This window comes from Triturus cristatus, chromosome 11 (assembly GCF_964204655.1).
Source record: "Triturus cristatus chromosome 11, aTriCri1.1, whole genome shotgun sequence".
NCBI lineage: Eukaryota > Metazoa > Chordata > Amphibia > Caudata > Salamandridae > Triturus > Triturus cristatus.
The window spans coordinates 317,181,515-317,200,426 of NC_140594.1; the positions used below are offsets into that span (position 1 = coordinate 317,181,515).

At 41.1% G+C, this 18,912-nt stretch overlaps 1 protein-coding gene across 4 annotated transcripts in view; it reads right to left on the reverse strand.

Moving 5' to 3' along the window:
- The window catches only part of NOS1 (nitric oxide synthase 1), a 1,315,983-nt gene that overhangs the window by 275,463 nt on the left and 1,021,608 nt on the right, over window positions 1-18,912 (reverse strand). For all 4 annotated transcript variants that reach the window (XM_085636289.1, XM_085636287.1, XM_085636288.1 and 1 more), the window contains 2 exons: window positions 11,268-11,413; window positions 2,646-2,808 (listed from right to left, as the gene is read on the reverse strand). In XM_085636289.1, coding sequence (XP_085492415.1) covers window positions 2,646-2,808; window positions 11,268-11,413 — 309 coding nt within the window. The remainder of the gene's footprint in view (window positions 1-2,645; window positions 2,809-11,267; window positions 11,414-18,912) is intronic.

The window sequence follows — 18,912 nt, forward strand, 5'->3', positions numbered from 1 at the left end:
TTCCACGTATTGCCACTCTCCAACATAATGTAATCCTCATGTACCTCCTTGACCTTGAAAAGCCCCCAAAACTTGGACAGTCCACAAGTCATTCTCCCATGTTTTATCTCCACGCAATCACAAGCTCTCACCGGAGTCCTAATCATTTTTTCCCTGCTTTCTAGAACTGTTTCACTCCCTTTTCAGTCACCCACACAGGTGTCAACTTCGTACCTGCCTTTCTCACCCTCATCCTTTCAAATGGGTAAATGTTGGTTACACTATTCACTGTTGTACGATGAGCCTAAATCATGTAATTCACCACCACTTCCACATCACTGCCACACTGGTTTGTCATCAAAATGGCACCCTTGACCAACCGGTTGGCCCTTTCCACCATTGCGTTAGCTTGAGGGATGTGTATAGGTCTATGCAATGGTGTTTTAGTCCACGATTTTCCAAAAACGTCCTCACCTAATGTGAAGTAAGTTGTGCCCCATTGTCTGTGATCAAGAGACGGAGCGCACATCCACCAACAATACAGCATTCTTGACCTCTGCGCAAACATGGGCCTAATAAAATCCTAACAAATGGTGATTGATGGTTTTCCTGGATCAACAATATGGCCCTGCACACCACAAACTCCTGTTTCGAGTCTCTTCTCACTCTCCCTACAGATCTCACACTGTTCCACCCATTGCAAGACTTGCTCATTCATACCTGGCCACTAAAAGTTTATCAAGCAAAGTGTATCCATTACTAACCATGGGAATGATTTATGGGGTTATAAGGACTGCGGAGAGATTTAGAGAGTGGAAAACAACTTTATCAGAAGATTGTTGCCAATTCCCCAGTCAGTCGCCACATTTATAGCCCATGAAGAACTGGGTTTGGAATATATATCCCAGATACGTTATCCCTTTCACCTTTAGTAAGATTGTTTAAAATCTGGTCAAGCAGAGAGTTCGATTTGAACCAGTCAAACATCAGGGACTGTCTTTCTGTGGACAAATGCCATGCTATTTTATGGTTATGTTAAATAAAAGGCTCATTAGAGAGACTGGTGGGTACGGCCCTATGTGGGTCTCTAGAAAAAAATACCAAGAAAGATCTGCCCTCGATTAAAAAAACAACACATGTTAAGAGCTGAAGCCAACAGAGAAGATACTGAACTTTTGAAACCCTCTATCAAGGCATATATTCTTTTGAAGACTGGCCCATCTGTGGAGTCTCATCTGAACGAATGTATGATGTTACTACACATACATTTACAACACGGTACTTTACATCGCGTTTGTTACAACAACTTGCGCTGGAGGGCGCTGGACTTAGAAATAGTATGATTTACTATTCCAACTCCAGTCTACATACAGTAGGGAAGGTGTTGGAATAGTAAATCATACTATTCGTTAGGTTAGAGCGCCATCCAGCGCAAGTCGTTGTAACGACTTGCATTGTAATGCCCGCAATGTAAAGGCATTGCGATGCTATGCCCGTGTTGTCAAGGATGTTTCCCCATCTGAACATGGTTACAACACCCCACCATCACTTTCTGTTAACACGTTTTAGATCGAATCTCTTGCATTGGCTTGTAGCGAAGTCTCAGAGTAAACATAATGTGGAAGAGCAAGGACCTTGTTCATTTGTTGTACATTTTTGCTCTAAGACACAATGTACTTTACTATGTTTTGTGATCACTACTGTGCCCCACGATATATTTTACCTTTGCTTAAAGGAAAGTGGTTCTGGCAAGTAAGACCAACCCTGACCTACCTTCATATGCCAATGAGCCCTCTAGTTTGTTTAAATGTGGCAAGCGTTTTGACAGGTCCATTAGAGGCAGAAACAGATGTTGAACTGCAGATGTCACCAATGAATGTTTTAACTCTTCCTTGTGTTGTTGTACTGATGAAATGTTTTTTTATGGCATTTTGACATTTTAATTGTCTTTGTGAATGTGATATACCTTTGTGGTCTTTTATTAACTGAATAAAGTATTTTGAACATGAACATACTGTAAGTGAATACAATGTATAAAGAACATATGCGCACTTTGCCATGCCTCCGTGTCACTTTTTCGCAGTAGGGATGAAGGAGTTTTTGTGTGTATTGCTATGCCTACATCTCCTAGTTTAGCTACTCTTTACCACTCCATGGCATAAAGGACATTTGTAGGCGTTGCCAACCTCCAAGGGAACTAGATATCACTAGTGCAATGCATCAAATAAAGCACATTCGTCGGCATTGCTGAGCCCCCCAGATTACTAGATCTGACTATTGCAGTGTTTGGAATTTAGGGCATACGTGAAAAGTGGCAGGCCTCCATTTCACTATTTCACTACAGGGAATAAATTATATGCATGTGTATGGCTCGGCCGCCATATCACTCATTCACTGCACTATACCGCTCCATGGTGTTAAGGAAATTTGTTAGCATTGCTAAGCATACCAGATTACCAGATCTCACTGTTCCACTGTATTGAATGAAGAACATAAGTGGGAATTGTTTAGCCTTCTAGGTCTCACTGTTTCACTGCATGCAGTAAAGGACATACATGGGCATTTCTATTCCTCCGTCTCACTATTGTACCCAACACACCCACTTATTCCCACCCTTCCCTTTCATGGCTATTCATAGATGTTTGTTAGGTGCTTGCGGGGTTTACCTGCAGCTTGGACCACTGTATCCTGCCCACACAGCGGGAAGCATTTCTCCAGGCATGTTTGGCCCCATAGATCAGCTCTGTGTCCCTAAGCTGGTATGTTTCGTTTTCTTCTATTTCATTGCGAACTTCTTCAAGCCTGTCTAGGTGGGCTTTGGAGCCAAACCTGTAGGGAAATAACCCTGGGATGTTATTATCTGCCATTGCTGCATCACCCACTATGCCCAATTCAATCCTTATATTTTGCATAACAATAACATGCTGTTTCTCTATACGTTTCAAACAATAAAAGTAGTTACCATAACTCTAACAATTAAACTCAATTGATATGATATAAATTGTATATCCACAAATTTACAACTACCCTAGATTTTCAAACCAAAATATAATTTATTATGCATTATTCTTCATAAACTGTTCTTATAAAATGTTATGCAATTAACAACAAAATGTAAATCTCCTAGACATGGGAATATATGTACATAGTGTATCTCTACCCCATCCGCATAGACCTAACAATAACTACATCCATATAATTCTTATAGATTTGGTTATCAAACATCAGTGCACCGTGGCGACGGTTACTTCATCAGAATATTGTGCATAGGGTAAATAGTAATCTTTTGCTAAGTAGTCAACACACATGATCACACCCATTTTTGTAAATCTTTAGACCATTCCCAAATGACTACTTCTATTTTTCTCTACATATATTGGCATTGCAAGCTGTTTTGTTATCTGTGTATTGCATTTGTGACATCTTCATTGTGTTTTCTTTTCATTATGGGATCCACTATAAAATTTGCTCCCAAGAGGGGACTCCGTTACTAACAAATTAAAAAGCGAATGAGTACCATTTCCATTAATCTTTAGATTACTCTAAACCAAGTGATTTCCATTTTATGAAAAAACCCATTTGCACTTGCTCATTTACTTATGATTCATCTCTCTTGGGAAGCCATCTTAGTTTTCCTTTATCGAAATATGGCGTACGGGAACAATAATCTGGGCATGTTACTTAAGTGTAATAAACGTGCTGGAACAGCTTGCAGATGGCCAATGAAGTAGATCATTGAAGTATCATAGACAACACAAGTATTGCTTTACAAGGCCCAGACGAGCTCTCTAACTGAATTAAAATTAAACAAACCCCTGGGCATTCCATTACAGAACACCACATTGACCAATAAAGATGCGGCTTATACTAGCGCAATATAGAACATTAAAGATACCGATGCAAACAACATAAACTTACGAGGTAAAGCAGGACACAACTACTACCACATAACTACAGCACAGTTACTAATTCCAGTAAAAACTATATATTTGCCTCGAGCATTTTTATTATCACTGTGTTCTCACATTATCCATTTTTCACATTATCCCTGTTACACATTATCCCTTTTTCTCAGGGATAATGTGGAGGAGGGTCCAGAACATGAACTAAATTGGGAACACAAAAATGTGTTGCATAAAATCTAAGCTTTTATGGAAAGGAAGTAAACACAGTATGGAATAAAAGTGAACATATGGAGAGATACAGTAATGCAATGTTTGGGGGGAGGGGGGGAGATCGAAGAGCATAGACTTGTGCCAAGAAAGAATAAAAATCATATACAGAATGATTCACAGAGTGTGGTGGCAGAGAACAAGATGCAAAAGAACATTAAGCGAGAACATTATAGACAAAGACTAAAAGGCAGTATGGGTAAGAAGGAATATGCCTCCTTGTAATTGCATGCGGAGTGAAGGCATGCATTATAACGCGGTCGTTACAACGACCGCATTGTAATAACGCATACCATTACCCCACAAGTCGGGTCTAGATGTTGGAATAGTATAATTTACTATTCCAACTCCAGTCTGTGAAACAGTAGGGAAGGTGTTGGATTTTAAATCCAACACCTTCTCCCCCCTCCGCAAGTCGTTGTTACGACTTGAGTAGTAATTGTATGCGTTGTGACAACGGGGTCGTTGTAACGACCGCGTTGAAATTGCATGCGGAGTGAATGATTTGTTGTAAGGGCAGTTTACTGGTAAGAAGCAAAGAAGTATAGGGAGAGCTATAGGAGTTTGAAGAATGGTCCAAGGAGAAGCAAAAACCAAGTCAAGAGTGTAAGGAAGTGGCACCAAGGGTGTATGGAGAATCAGTAAAGAAAGAAAAAGGAAAAGAACGAAAATATTAAAAAGAGTGAAAGAATGGCAAAGGAGCCAGGAGTACATGGATGAAGATCCAGGAATTCACGGTGAAATAATCAACAGAATATGGGAAAAGAATAGTAAAATATTCTGGTGCTTGTGTAGAAGAGCTAGAACATAATGGAGAAAGGGAAATGAGATTGTTGGATCTTTTATCTATGCAACCATGCAGTCATCAGTGTCTTAATATATGTGTAAATATATTGTCATTTTGCACCTTGGCCATTCATTAAACTAACTATAATGATGTTTGTTTTCAAACCTAATTTCATCCATGCCCTTTATAGGTGGGGATGGACCTACCCTCCGGATAAAGAAGGCATGTGAAGAATAAGTTCATACCTTGCTGTTAGAATATGGAGGGAATACTGAGCAAGACACCCAGGAAAGTGTGAACAAAGAGCCATAATAGTATGATAAAAGAGCTACGAGACTATGGAGAAGGAGTTATAGGTTTAGGTGTTTTATAAAGAACCATTTCATATCAATTTAAGGGGGGGAATTGTCAAGAGATCGAAGAGTTAAAAGAGCAATTGGGAAGACATAAGAAATGAAAGAGCAACTGCAAAGAGACTGAGCTAGACTTTCAGTGGAGGTCTAAGCATACACAATGAAATATACAAGTAGAGATAAACCGGTACTGGAATGTGGTCAAGGAGTCAAGTGACTATTAAGAAAGAGCTGAGTGAGTAGGAATAAAAACATCAAGAAACTGTGAAGAAAAAACCTACTAAATATGGCACAAATGCTCAAAAAGTAAAGGACTGGCTAAAAAAGTATGTGGGAGATCTAGGAGAGCTTTGAGAAAAAGTGCCAAAGGAATATTAAGAATGAGTTTTGAGATGTAGCAAGAAGAGTTGGGGATCCAGACTGACAAGAATACAAGATGGTGAGCTTAGACATTGTGAGGAGTGATTATAAATACGGTGAGAGGCTAAGAACAAGGAGAGAGGTACGAAGTTTGGAAAGGTAGAGTGAGAGAGCTTACTCTTTCTCACTCTACCCCTCCGACGTCCTTAGTTTTCTCATGATATTCATGGTAAAAAAAAAACTCCCTCTCACTTGGCATCATCAGCTAAGATCTGGCAAGCTTATTTTCGGTCAGATTTGTGCAGAGGAATTTTTGTTGGGTAACTCCTTTTATGCAGGAGACAGAATTGTAGGGGGGTGTCAAGAAGCCTTTTCCCATTTTAGCTCCAATAGGAAATTTGGTCAGGCCTACAACCAAACCACTGAACAGATTTAACCCAAACTTGGAAAGAAAATAGAACTTTACTAAGAAAGTGTGGTTCTGTTGATTTTGTGTAAATTTTCTCAGTAATATGTATTTGAAAAAGTGTCCGGTTTGACTCAAAAGAGTTACCTGTGCAGTTTAAAATTGTGAAATCATGATTTTTACAAATGTGATTGGGTGAAAGGGCTCTGAAAGTTTTTTTTCACCATCTTGAAAATGGTGAGCAATTTGGTTTCATGATCTTTTCACTGTGGGATTGAGCTGTGCAGTATACTATAACTGGTGACTTTCTGTAGTTTTGCATGAAATTTAGATATCATCCAAAGAAAAGTAGAAACACCTAAAGAATTGTTTACTTTTTCCAACTTCTCTCTTGCAATCAGAGTTAAATTCCACTTTAGAAAAGCAAGCGTAGGAGCCTAGACATCAGAGTCTGAAACGGATGTTTTAGAGAAGGAGGCTGATTGGGAGCTGCAGAGGTATGGTGAGATTTTTCATCCTGTTTTTAGGTCAGACCCAGCCTTACTGCACTTACCTGTAGGGTAATAATAGCTGTTAATTGCTCTCCCCACCCCCTCCATTTTGGACCCCTGTTTGCGGCTCAAGCCCATAACTGTGGGAGAGCACTCAATAGCTGTTTTTGCCCTAGGAGGACTTCACACCACATTTTTAAAGTACAGCACCTATGAAAAAGGGCTCCTACTCAATAGTTGTGTCAGCAAATACTCAATGGTAAGGTAGTATGTCAGGACACTCGTGAGATACATTTACGTCATTTGTGAAGTCATCTGTTACATCAAGGGGAAAGCCATGAGCATAGCATTAAATGTGCACTTATTCTTTGCCCTGAAGAAACCAAAAATATGACCTATGGTTGCTAGTGATCCTGTTCAAAGGAGGCCTGGTCTGGCAGTTCTGGCTAGACTATTCCTATTGGCACAGGACCAAGGCCGATTTGCATATGGCCCATTCCTGTCCGAGGTGGCATGGTGCAATTGACTGATGCGCTGCTCAGAGTAATTACCAGTGTCTGAGATTAATTGAAGCAATCCACCCATCACTATTTTGTTTTCCTATGTTGTTATGCTTTGGGTAAGCCATGGTTTACATAGCTTGTCATAGCTGAGAAATTTCAGCTGGGACTTTAAACATACATTAGGTGTTATTACCAAAGCTAATCATAACTTGACTTTAACTGGGGTCATTAAATGAAAGTAGTTCTATTTTATACATATATATATTTAAACTGGGCGTTTGTGTGAAAATAGGTATATATTGATGTATATATACACATATATGTGTATATATATATATATATACATATATGTGTATATATATATTCACTGAAAAAACCATAGGTTTCACACATGTTATAGTTAGTGGAAATTTTACTGATAAAAAACCAATGAAATTGCCCCGTTATAGTTAGCGCAGGCAACTATAACTCACGCGACCACAATCCTCTGCTGATGCTAATACTGTATTTCGACACTTATTTGCCCATGTCTTCTTCCATACATTTTTAGCTATACATATATTACAAATATTTTTTTTTCCTAAAGACACATATGTCATCAGCAGAGGATTGCGGTCGCGTGAGTTATAGTTGCCTGCGCTAACTATAACGGGGCAATTTCATTGGTTTTTTATCAGTAAAATTTCCACTAACTATAACATGTGTGAAACCTATGGTTTTTTCAGTGAATTTGCAAGGTTTTTTAAATGCTAATTCCTAACTATAACGTGTGTGAAACCTATGGTTTTTTCAGTGAATTAGTACGGTTTTTTAAATGCTAAGTTTTTTTCCCTTATAATAAGCCCTGTACATTTGGTGGCCTACGGCCACCAAAAGCACAGGGGGTGGGGTAAGTGTGGATAGTGTTTTTTTCCATTGTAATAAGCCCAGCACATTTGGTGGCCTTCGGCCACCAAAAGCACAGGGGGTGGGGTAAGTGTGGATAGTGTTTTTTTTATTTTTATTTTTTTACCGTACGCTTACCGTAAGCGTACGGTAAGCGTACCCCGCGAAATTGCCGAAAAAAAAATAAAACCGTTTTTGCACTTGAGGGATGTTTGGGGACTCCCTCCACATGACTATGTGGGAGGGAGTTGTCAAAACAGCCCCTTTACATGTTTTTGGGCTTCCGATTTTAAAAATCTCTCTCAGTGCGAGAGACAAAATGGCGGCCGCCGCTTCCTGGTTTCGGCCGATTCGAATGTTTACTAAGATCTAAGAGCCAATCAGAATCGCGCTCGCGCACGCCACCGTACGCTTACCGTAAGCGTACGGTAAGCGTACCGTAAGCTGGCTCAGATATATATATTGATTTAAAGGCTATTTTCTCAGAATCTACTGAACAGATTTACACCAAACCTACAAAAGGCACTTCCTTGACCTAGGGACTACCTCTCTGCCAAATTTTGAGTAATTCTGTTCAGCCATTCGGGCTGTAGCTCGTTCTAAAGGTCCTATGGAAAAATGCATGGGAAAAACGCGTTTTGGGACCCCCCTTTTATCTCAGCCCCCGCTTGACGAATCCCCCCGAGACTTTCAGGGTAGGAGCGGAGCGTAGCGCCCCACCTATTTTGAGAAATTCGCGAGGATTCGTCGACCGGCGCCAAAGTTATTCAAAATAGAATGTTGAGGTTTTCCTATGGAAACGTGGTCCTAACTATAACTACCTACTGGCTATCGCCAGTAGGTAATATATATGTGTATATATATATATATATATATATATATATATATATATATATATATATATATATATATATATATATATATATATATATATATATATATATATTCACTGAAAAAACCATAGGTTTCACACATGTTATAGTTAGCTGGACATTTTACTGATAAAAAACCAATGAAATTCCCCCGTTATAGTTACTGTAGGCAACTATAACTCACGCGACCGTAATGCCTGCACTAACTATAACGGGGGAATTTCATTGGTTTTTTATCAGTAAAATTTCCGCTAACTATAACATGTGTGAAACCTATGGTTTTTTCAGTGAATTTGCAAGGTTTTTTAAATGCTAATTCCTAACTATAACGTGTGTGAAACCTATGGTTTTTTCAGTGAATTTGTACGGTTTTTTATATGCTAAGTTACTTTACGCCATTCGTGGCGTGCGCGCCCACTTAACGCACCGTGCGCACATGGAGGACATATGATGCACTTCGTTTTGAAAGGTAATATTTTAATTTTTCGTATATTTTATAAGCCATGCACAAATGGTGCCCTTCGGGGTGGAGAGAGTGTGGATAATTTTTTTTTTTATTATTTTTTTTTTAAAATATTTTAGTTTATCTCAGGTGTAATAAGCCATGCACAATTGGTGGCCTTCGGGCACCAATTGCACACAGGGTGGAGAGAGTGTGGATAATTTATTTTTTATTTTTAAAAATTTTACCGTACACCTACGGTAAGCGTAATCGGCGAAATTAACGAAAAAATAAAAATTCAGTTTTTGGCCTTGGGGGATCTTTGGGGACTCCCTCAACATGGCTATGTGTGTGGGAGCTGTCTAAACAGCCCCTTTACATGTTTTTGGGCTTTATATTTTAAAAATCACTCTCAGTGTGAGAGAGAAAATGGTGGCCGCCGCTTCCTGGTTTCGGCCGATTCGAATGTTTACTTAGATCTAAGAGCCAATCAGAATCGCGCTCGCGCACGCCACCGTACGCGTACGTTAAGCGTACCGTAAGTGCACCGTAAGCTGGCTCAGATATATATATTGATTTAAAGGCTATTTTCTCAGAATCTACTGAACAGATTTACACCAAACCTACAAAAGGCACTTCCTTGACCTGAGGACTACCTCTCTGCCAAATTTCTAGTAATTCTGTTCAGCCGTTCGGGCTGTAGCCCTGTCTAAAGGTCCTATGGAAAAATGCATGGGAAAAACGCGTTTTGGGACCCCCCTTTTATCTCAGCCCCCGCTTGACGAATCCCCCCGAGACTTTCAGGGTAGGAGCGGAGCGTAGCGCCCCACCTATTTTGAAAAATTCGCAAGGATTCGTCGACCGGCGCCAAAGTTATTCAAAATAGAATGTTGCGGATTTCCTTTGGAAACGTGGTCCTAACTATAACTACCTACTGGCGACCGCCAGTAGGTTATATATATATATATATATATATATATATATATATATATATATATATATATATATATATATATATATATATATATATATATATATATTCATACTAGCATGCTGCTTTCATTGTTCATTTCCTGAGCATCTCTCCTCACCCACACGTTGGCCTCCATTATCCCCAACAGTTAAATGCCCTTTTCCTTATCTCTCTTCACTTTGCCTCCATTACTTCTCCCTTCTCCTATACTTGTCTATCATGGCCTCCCTTGGGTCTCCATCCTCCTCTTCCCTTTGCTCATTGCGGGACCTCGTGCTTCACCCATATATTATTGTATTTTTTCTTCAATGGGCTTCCTCTATTATCAATTCCATTCCTCCATTTCCTACCTCATGGGTCTCTCCTTTTCTGGCAAATGCAAATTTTATGTCAATGTCTTTGCTTTATTGATCTCTTGCTGCTTTCCAGTGGATCTACCCTTTAAGTCCCTCCTTTTCCATTGTGTTTGTCAGTGACACATAGGGTCTCCCCTCCTCTTGGGTCTAACTCCTATTTCTTGTAGACCTCCCCAAATTTTCCATTCCCTGGCGTGCCCGCCTGCAATGTTCCTCTTCAGGGCCCCCCTCTGTCCACCATCTGAGCCTCCTAAATCTACTTCAGTGTGTCCCTTGTTAGTGAGACTCAATAAAGTCCCTGAACGTCACCCTGTCCTCTAGTGTGGTCACCCTATTCTCTCATAGGACATGTGAATTCTCTGTGGGGACCTGTGATTCCTGTATTTAACCATGTGATTTTCGGCATACCTCTGTCTCTTCCTGTCCCATAGTTGCAGTTAGCCATCCTGATTTTCCTGAAATTCTTCCTACAGTCTGAGTGTTCCATTCTGTATATCTTTTTTGAGTATCCTACCCTCTACTTGGACTATTTTTTTCATTAGTTGTTTCTATTGCTCATGTTGTTCTACTAGTGACCCTTAGGTCTCTACTTTCCTCACAGAGTCGCTCCCTTTCCTCCTTTTAGGTCTTTATTCTCCCACAGGGTCTTCCCCCTTCCTTTCATGTGTCTCCCTCATCCCCCACTTGCCTTTTGATAGATGAGTAGTATTGGTCGATGAAGTCCTTTGCGAGGCGGAGCAGTTGATCTTGTGTTCGGATATCTTCTGGTTTTCGGATGTGCACTGACGGTGTCATCACAGAACCCATGCAGATCGGTTCTGAACATGCTGTGTTCTGCAGGGCATAGAAGGGGCATGGGTGAGACCGCGGACAAGGATAGCTTCCAAGGAGACCAACAGAAGTCACACATATATCGTTACATAGCATCCGTTAGCTGCTAGGACAGTAAGATTGGGGAGGCATTAAATACTCTGGGGGACATTCATTGGTCGGCAATATTAGCATAGAATTGCTATGGCATTACACAGTCTAATGGAAAAATGAGTGCTGTTGTCTGGTCCAGAGACACTGCTAGACATCACAAAGATATTTTAAGTGAACAAGCGCTCTAAGATTCTGGCAACAGATGACGCAGCTCCCTCCATTCATTGGCTTGTTTGGGTCAGCCACCTTTACCCTCTACTTATTTGTAACATCTTTCACAATTTCTATCAGCTGGAGGAATATTGCACAGTTTTATAATTTGCAATGGTAAATGGGTACACAGCTAGTATGCAGCTGATCAGCCATTGCTGGCACTGTAGGGGATCTGGCCCTGGACTCCAACTACTGCTGGAGGCTCCCACTGTCAGGTGCTGCAGGAGAGCTCTAGCAGTGTCAACAATGAAGAGCTTGAGAGAGGCACAGGCAATAAACTAGAATGTTGATCATTGTGAGGGTAATTCCTTAATGTAAGATGGTTTAAATGTGAATATGATGATATGGTCACGATCTTCGATAGGGGGAGATTCCCTTCACAATGCTATGCAGCCCACTTCCCTTCCTCACCAGTGAAGTGGAGGGTTCCAGCACTCCAGTCCTATAAACAGCACCATGAGCAGCAGCCCGATACCTGTCACTGCTGGCAGCCAGGCCCGATTAATAGGCCTGGACGGAGTTCACAGAGTGAAAAAAAAACATTACATCACGCCGTTTATGCTGATTTTTAACGCCGGGTGTTTGTCCCACACTGTAAAATCAGCACAAACTGCACCATGCGCAGCACAAGAGGCCGCTGCTTATTTCTGCTGCTAGAGTAGAAGTTCTACTCGAGTGGCAGCTTCCTCAATGTGAACAGAAGGTTTCTCAACGCGAGCGGTAGCGACCATCCGGGACCGCCCACGCTGAGAAATCTCGCTGGGAGGTGGCCTAGCATTGGATTTTCCCCGCTCGCCCTCACCAACTTAACAATGGTGAGCATGAGCGAGGAAAAACTTGAAATTCTGTGTGCTCCACGGAGCCCGGAGGGGGGAAAACTCCTCAAATGGAGCAGAGACCTTCGGATTTTACAACTTTACAAAATTATAATATACTTTCTTATACGGGCTTCCCCTCAGTCCTCTTCATTCATTGGTCAGTTGTGCAATTCATGTTTTTCTTCCACTCACTACAGCATACAGCCCACTTCGGCTATTGGCTAAGTCACTGTGAATGATGGCATTCTACTCTTTCATAAGGAGCACATGCGTATACAAAGTAGTTCCCTTCAGTGCTGAGGAATACCAAGGTAATGTGTGTGTTTAAAGACCACCAAAACACATCTTTGCTTTTAGCCAGTTTTTTTTTCTTTCTTTTTTTTTTTAGATTTTTTACACATGTCCAGTACCTCTCACAACCAAAAAGGTTTTTATCAAAAAAATATGAAAAAACAAAACAAGCAGTGACGAAGTTAAAAGGCTGGCCTTCAACGCCAGACCTATGGACTTTGCTAATGCTTGTTTTTTTTGGCTAGCAATGGGCTTCTGGTTAAGTGAGGTATCGCGAGCACGCTATGATATTAATAGAAGAGCTGATGCTGACAGTAAAGAAGTGCTTTAGAAAGCAGCCGTTTTCAATTTTTCCTAGGGTCTACATACAACCAGAATAACACCAATGTGAGTGGTTTTCGTGTTTCTCCTAATAAGACTCCCACGTATGTATGGCAAGCACTTTTACCTCAAGAAGAGAAACACAAATACAACGTAGCTGTGCATGCGGCAGCTCCCAAACAAGTCTCCATCTCCAAATCCCTAGCAGTACCTTTGCATTCTCTACGCTGACCCCATAAAGTCTGCACTGGAGCAACACGCCGATTCTAAATAACAATTTTTAGCTTTGTACCTCTAAATCACTCCCACTGTCCCATGAATTTTAAAGCACACTTATCGCTGCAGCACATTTTACTCTGAGATGGCATGATGGGCAAAAAACGATGGACCGGAGTGTGGCCCGAGTGATTGCCAGTGGCTGAGACCAATTCCTGCATTTTCTCCATCGCCTTGTTGTTGCTGCACTACATTTTAAAGGGAAATGACCAGCAGACAGTTTATAGTTACGTGCTCTTTGCATATCATTTTCACTCATTCTCTTTTCCCTGTTCAGTATTTCGCTTTTTTCTTCTTCCTTTTCTCCCGGTTTTCTTTTGAGCCCCGCTTTTGCTCTTCTCCTGTCTTTTTTCTTCCCTTCAATCATTTTTTCAACCATACTTATGTCTAGATTCTCATTCCTCTCATTTTCTTCCATTTCCTGTTTTACCTCTACCTGTCTTCACTCTTGATACGTCTTTCTCTAGTCCTTATTCTATATCTAATTTATTTCTCGGTCATCCATTCTTGACTATTCGCTCTATTCCAGCTATGTGGTTTTCTGCCCCTGTGGCCCCTCCCCCATCCTATTCTCTCGGAAAGTGTCTCTCACCTTCTCTTGGCTCTCTCTGCTTGTCCCTTTACCAGTGACCACCGCTATTTAACAGCAGTGGAGTGGTAGGTCGCAGGGAGGGCATGATAAACAAAATGTAACTTTGACTGACGTGTGCGCCAGGGGGTACCCAGGCTTCGAGGCTCCCCTAAGCCAATCACAACGCTGCAATGCAGCATTGTGTTTGGTCTGAGCACCGTGGTTTGGTGCTCAGATGAGTACTGGGAGCATGGGCATGTTCTCCACTCTGGCTTTAATGCAGCCTTGGTGGAGAAGATGCAAAGTGTGCATGACAGTTTGGCCGGCCCGAGACTGCCGGGCAAACCATCATGCGCACTTAAGAGAGTGCAAACCACTGCTCCATGAGAGCCCAGAACCGCCCTTACCCAGCTGAGCAACAAGGGAAAAATGTAATGATAATAACAATGAGTAAACATTTTATTTTTTCCTTTTTGACCTGCTCAGTGGGGCACCTCTTCTCTGCCTTAGGGGAGGAGCCACACCTGTCCCTCTAGGGTCTTCTCTTACCTTCCTTTTCATCTCAGTCTCTGTTTATCACCACAGACTTTGTCAGGGCCGGATGGGGGTAACCAAAAGCAGCCGAGGCAAAAATGCTCAAACAATCCCCGTTACCTTCCTATCCTTGTGCTATCTCTCTTTCCCTCGCTTTATTCTCTCTAGTTTTCAGCTCTCTCTACTTTTGCACTGGTGGCTCTCTACCTTTCACCTCCCTCCCTCTCTTGCTTGCTCTCTTCTAGCCTCACCATAGCTGCTGCAGTAAACCTCGAGTAACTTGGGAAAGTGAGAGAGCCTACAGGAGCGGCCAGGCTTTAAAAACCAGCCTCCAAAGGCTCTAACCCTACAGGGAACTGCCCCAATCGTGTCAAAGCCCTGTCCATCCCTGATTTACATCTGTGTCTGATTTCCTATGCTTTGTTGACTCTCTCTCTCTCAGTGCCCTTCTCATTCAGTTTCACTGTCCTTTGTTCCCTTTCTCTGTCTCTTGTTCTCAGTCCACTGGCGTAACGAAACTCGAGGAGGCTTCCCTGCAAGGTACGTGGAGGGGCCCCCTCCGGACTCAATCGGGAGCTCTCGGGCCAGAGTACTGTGCTGAGGGGGCTGCGGGGACTGCGTTACGCCACTGTCTCAGTCACCCTCTAACTCTACTTTTCATTGCAATTGTCAGCTTGGTTCCTCTGTAACCGAGCTATTAGCAGAGCAACATTTTATTAGACATCATGTAGTAGCAATTTGTTTAATGAAACCACTGGAAAATATGTCTTTAACTGTACCAATTAAATTCCAACCTTCATGTTAATTCTGGTGAAATTTAATACATTTAATTAGCCTGGCCACCTGCACAGAGGCCTCTCTGTAAGGACGAAGATGCAGAGGGTTAAGGTTGCTTCTCCTTCAGCTCCCAGCTCTCGGATGAATCATATTAACCCATCACCAAGGTTACGACTGGAAGGCTCAAGCATATTACTTTGCCATGAGTCAGACTAAATGGAATGTCAACAGCACCCTCCCCCTAAAGCTACAATACAAGTTACAACTTAAGAACAACACAAGCTAACAATACATAATGTATGACAGTGAACTCCAGAAGTATCATCACACTCTAAATCCGGGAGTAGGAGGACAACATAGTAAGGATAAAACTAATATATTTATAAAAACCATCCTTATGAAGGAGAAGAGGAAGCCTACCCCACTATATAGTCCTTCAAATGTTGTGGTAAGTTTATTGGTCTACCATACCTGGAAATATTATCAAGTTGTGACCCATTCTCCAGTAGACAATCCAACTTCATCGTTCTCTACAGAAATCTCTTCTCTGCTAGAACATCCAGGTTTATAAAGAAAGAATTTTCCATTGTTCCCACAAACACCATCTTCACACAACCAATTATTGCAGGTAATGGAACAGATCACCTCCCTCCATTCAATTAGTGTACTGCACCTCGTCAATTTACTTAAATGCTACAGTCTACTGCCACTCAATTTTGCAGCATTAGAGGAAAATTGAATAACTTGCTTGGTCTCTTTTTTTGGCTTAATTGTTAACTTGACATGCACCCAATCACCAAGATGTAGATCAGTCAACTTGACTCCATGTTTTCAATCATAGTTTTCTTTACGTACCTTTTGTGCTTTCCTCATGTTCTCTCTCACCACAGTAGGTGACCAATCAGCCTTGCTGCCTGACTGCCAGACAGAGTTATCTTTAGTAAAAGATTATCAATCCCTCAGGATCTTGAATGGGCTGTGCCCTGTTACAGTTGGAGTGATTCTATATGTCCAATTCTATTTATTTAATTCTTGTTCTCAACTTTTACCTCCAACGATGGAATTTGTATCTTACCCATTATCAGTCTGCTAAAGCACTCAACAGCACCAGTACCAGCAGGGTAGTTTAGTGAGGCATGTTTTTGTCCTTGTATTCAGTCCTACTCAATAAATCTTTTATTTCTTTGAATGTAAACTATGGACCATTGTCACTCAGCAATGTTTTAGGAATGTCTTTGCTACGGAAACCCTTCTCCAAAAATGTTATGACCACACGTGCACCAATTTTGGAACTAAAATCCACTTCCGACCGTTTAAAAAAAGATCCCAAAAAACAATAGTATATTTCTGAATCCCTTTAACCCCTTGCATGCCCGCCCCTTTCCCCGCCCAGTGCCGCGCCTTGCATTAGCGGGCGGAGTTCATGACGAGCTGGACTCGTCATGGGCACAGCGCCACCGCAGCCCATGACGAGTCCAGCTCGTCATGGGCACTGAAGGGGTTAAAATCTAAGATATCTATCACCAGATCTTCCCAGGCACCCTCTGGACATTCCATGCAGAACAAAGGTGGTCTAAAAGTTATCTGAGATTTGTCCATGTGAGTACACAGACTACAATCCCTCACAAACCTCTCAACTTGCAAAACAATTCCAGGGCACCAGTATGACGCCTTCATTTGTTTTTTTAGATTTAACAATCCACAGATTTCCTTCATGAATGTTGCCCAAATTCTTGTTCTTTAAAGAAAAAGGAGGACTTGCTCTTTCACCTCTGAGTAATCTATTTTTGTCCTCAATAGACAATTCATTCCTGACTTTCCAGAATTTTCTGTACTCTCGTTCAACATGTTTTTGTTCAGCCACCCATTCCTAATATAGCTTTTGATATATTTGAGTACTGGATCACCCTCATGCTCAGTTCTCCAAACTTGATCAGAAATGACACACTCATCTCCTGTGTAATCCATAGAAGCCACACCACAATCGACCTATGCACTCAAAATAAGTTCTTCGAACAGTAAGGATGATCTACTAAAAAAAATTGCCAACTTGTTGTGTACACCTAGAAGATATTCCACATTGCAATTAAAATCCAACAGCCTGAGTGATGTCCTGGCAATATGTAGTGCCATTTTAAGATTACCAGTAGCTGTGAAAACCTGAACCAAAGGTTTGTGATCATTGTGCATAGTAAAGTTTGTGCCCCACACAAATTGACAGAATTTCTCCTTACTCCAAAGGCTAGCTAGCATCTCTCTTTTAATAACAGAAAAATACTCTTCAATGGGAGAAATATCATATGAAACAAATGACAGTGTGTGTGTGGTTATTTTTGGTTTGCGAAAGGACAGCACCCAATCCTTTCCCACTGGCATCCATAGTAATAATGGAATGCACAGGTGCATTAAAACATTGTACGGGAATGGTTGGACCAATGTCATTTTTTATTCTGTGCAATTCATGCTGCAACGACTCGTTCCACATGAATTCTAACCTATCTTTTAGTAGTTGTCTCAGCTCAAAAGGTTTACTCGCAAATGTTTTAACACATTTTTAGTAAAACTTGCTTAGACCCAAGAAGGATCTCACTTCATCCTTGCAAGTGGGCAATGGGCATGAACAATAGAGTCTGTAATCTCCTTTTTTGGGTATTAGGTCAAGTACATGCACTTCATCACCAACGTAAGTGACATATTTGGTAGCAAATTTACATTTCTTACATTCAGTGGTTAGATCATTATCATTAAGTATACTTAAACCACTCGGGCACAATTGATCATGTTCCACTTTGTCCATTACGAAAATGCCATCCCAAAAACAATGATTAATTTCAGGTGAATATTTTTTACATTAACCTTTGGAATAGAGCTGAAGCAAGCCCAAACAGCATCCAAATTCATTTAAAACACACAAAAGGTGAAATAAAGGCAGTGTAATTCCTACTACTAGGATGGAGAGACACTTGCTGATAGGCTGAAGTGAGATCGATGGTGGAAAACTATTTAACACCTTTGGTTTTAACCAGTAGCTCAGTGATCTTAGGAAGTAGAAATTTATCCACTGCAATGTTTTTGTTGCGACCCCATAGGTCAATGCATAATCTTATTTGGCCACTGGATTTACAAGCTATGACCAAAGGAGCCCACTATTCTGTACTCTCCACAGGTTCAATGATTCCATTTCCCACCACATTATCCAGCTGCATCTAACCTCTTCTTTGATGCTAAGAGGAAATTCCTGGCTTTACGACAAACAGGGATGGCATTCTTTTTTAATAGAAGCTGGTGTGTAAAACCTTTGAGTTTTCCAATTTTACCAGAAAACACATCAGCAAAAGCTTTCTGCATCTTCAAACCTACACGTTCCTTTTCAAAATGTAAGGGTAACACATTTTATTTGTTGTTGCCTTCCGTCAAATTCGAACGATAAAATTCTAAATCCAATCATAGACGTACTTTGACCAGTGAAACTCTGAGTGTAGATCTGCGAGTATTAAGTATTCTCCTCTCATACATGCACACTTAGCTTTACAATTTGACTTATTCACAATGGTGAATAGGAATCTACAATAAGCTTTATTTGTATTTACACACGTCCAATCACCATC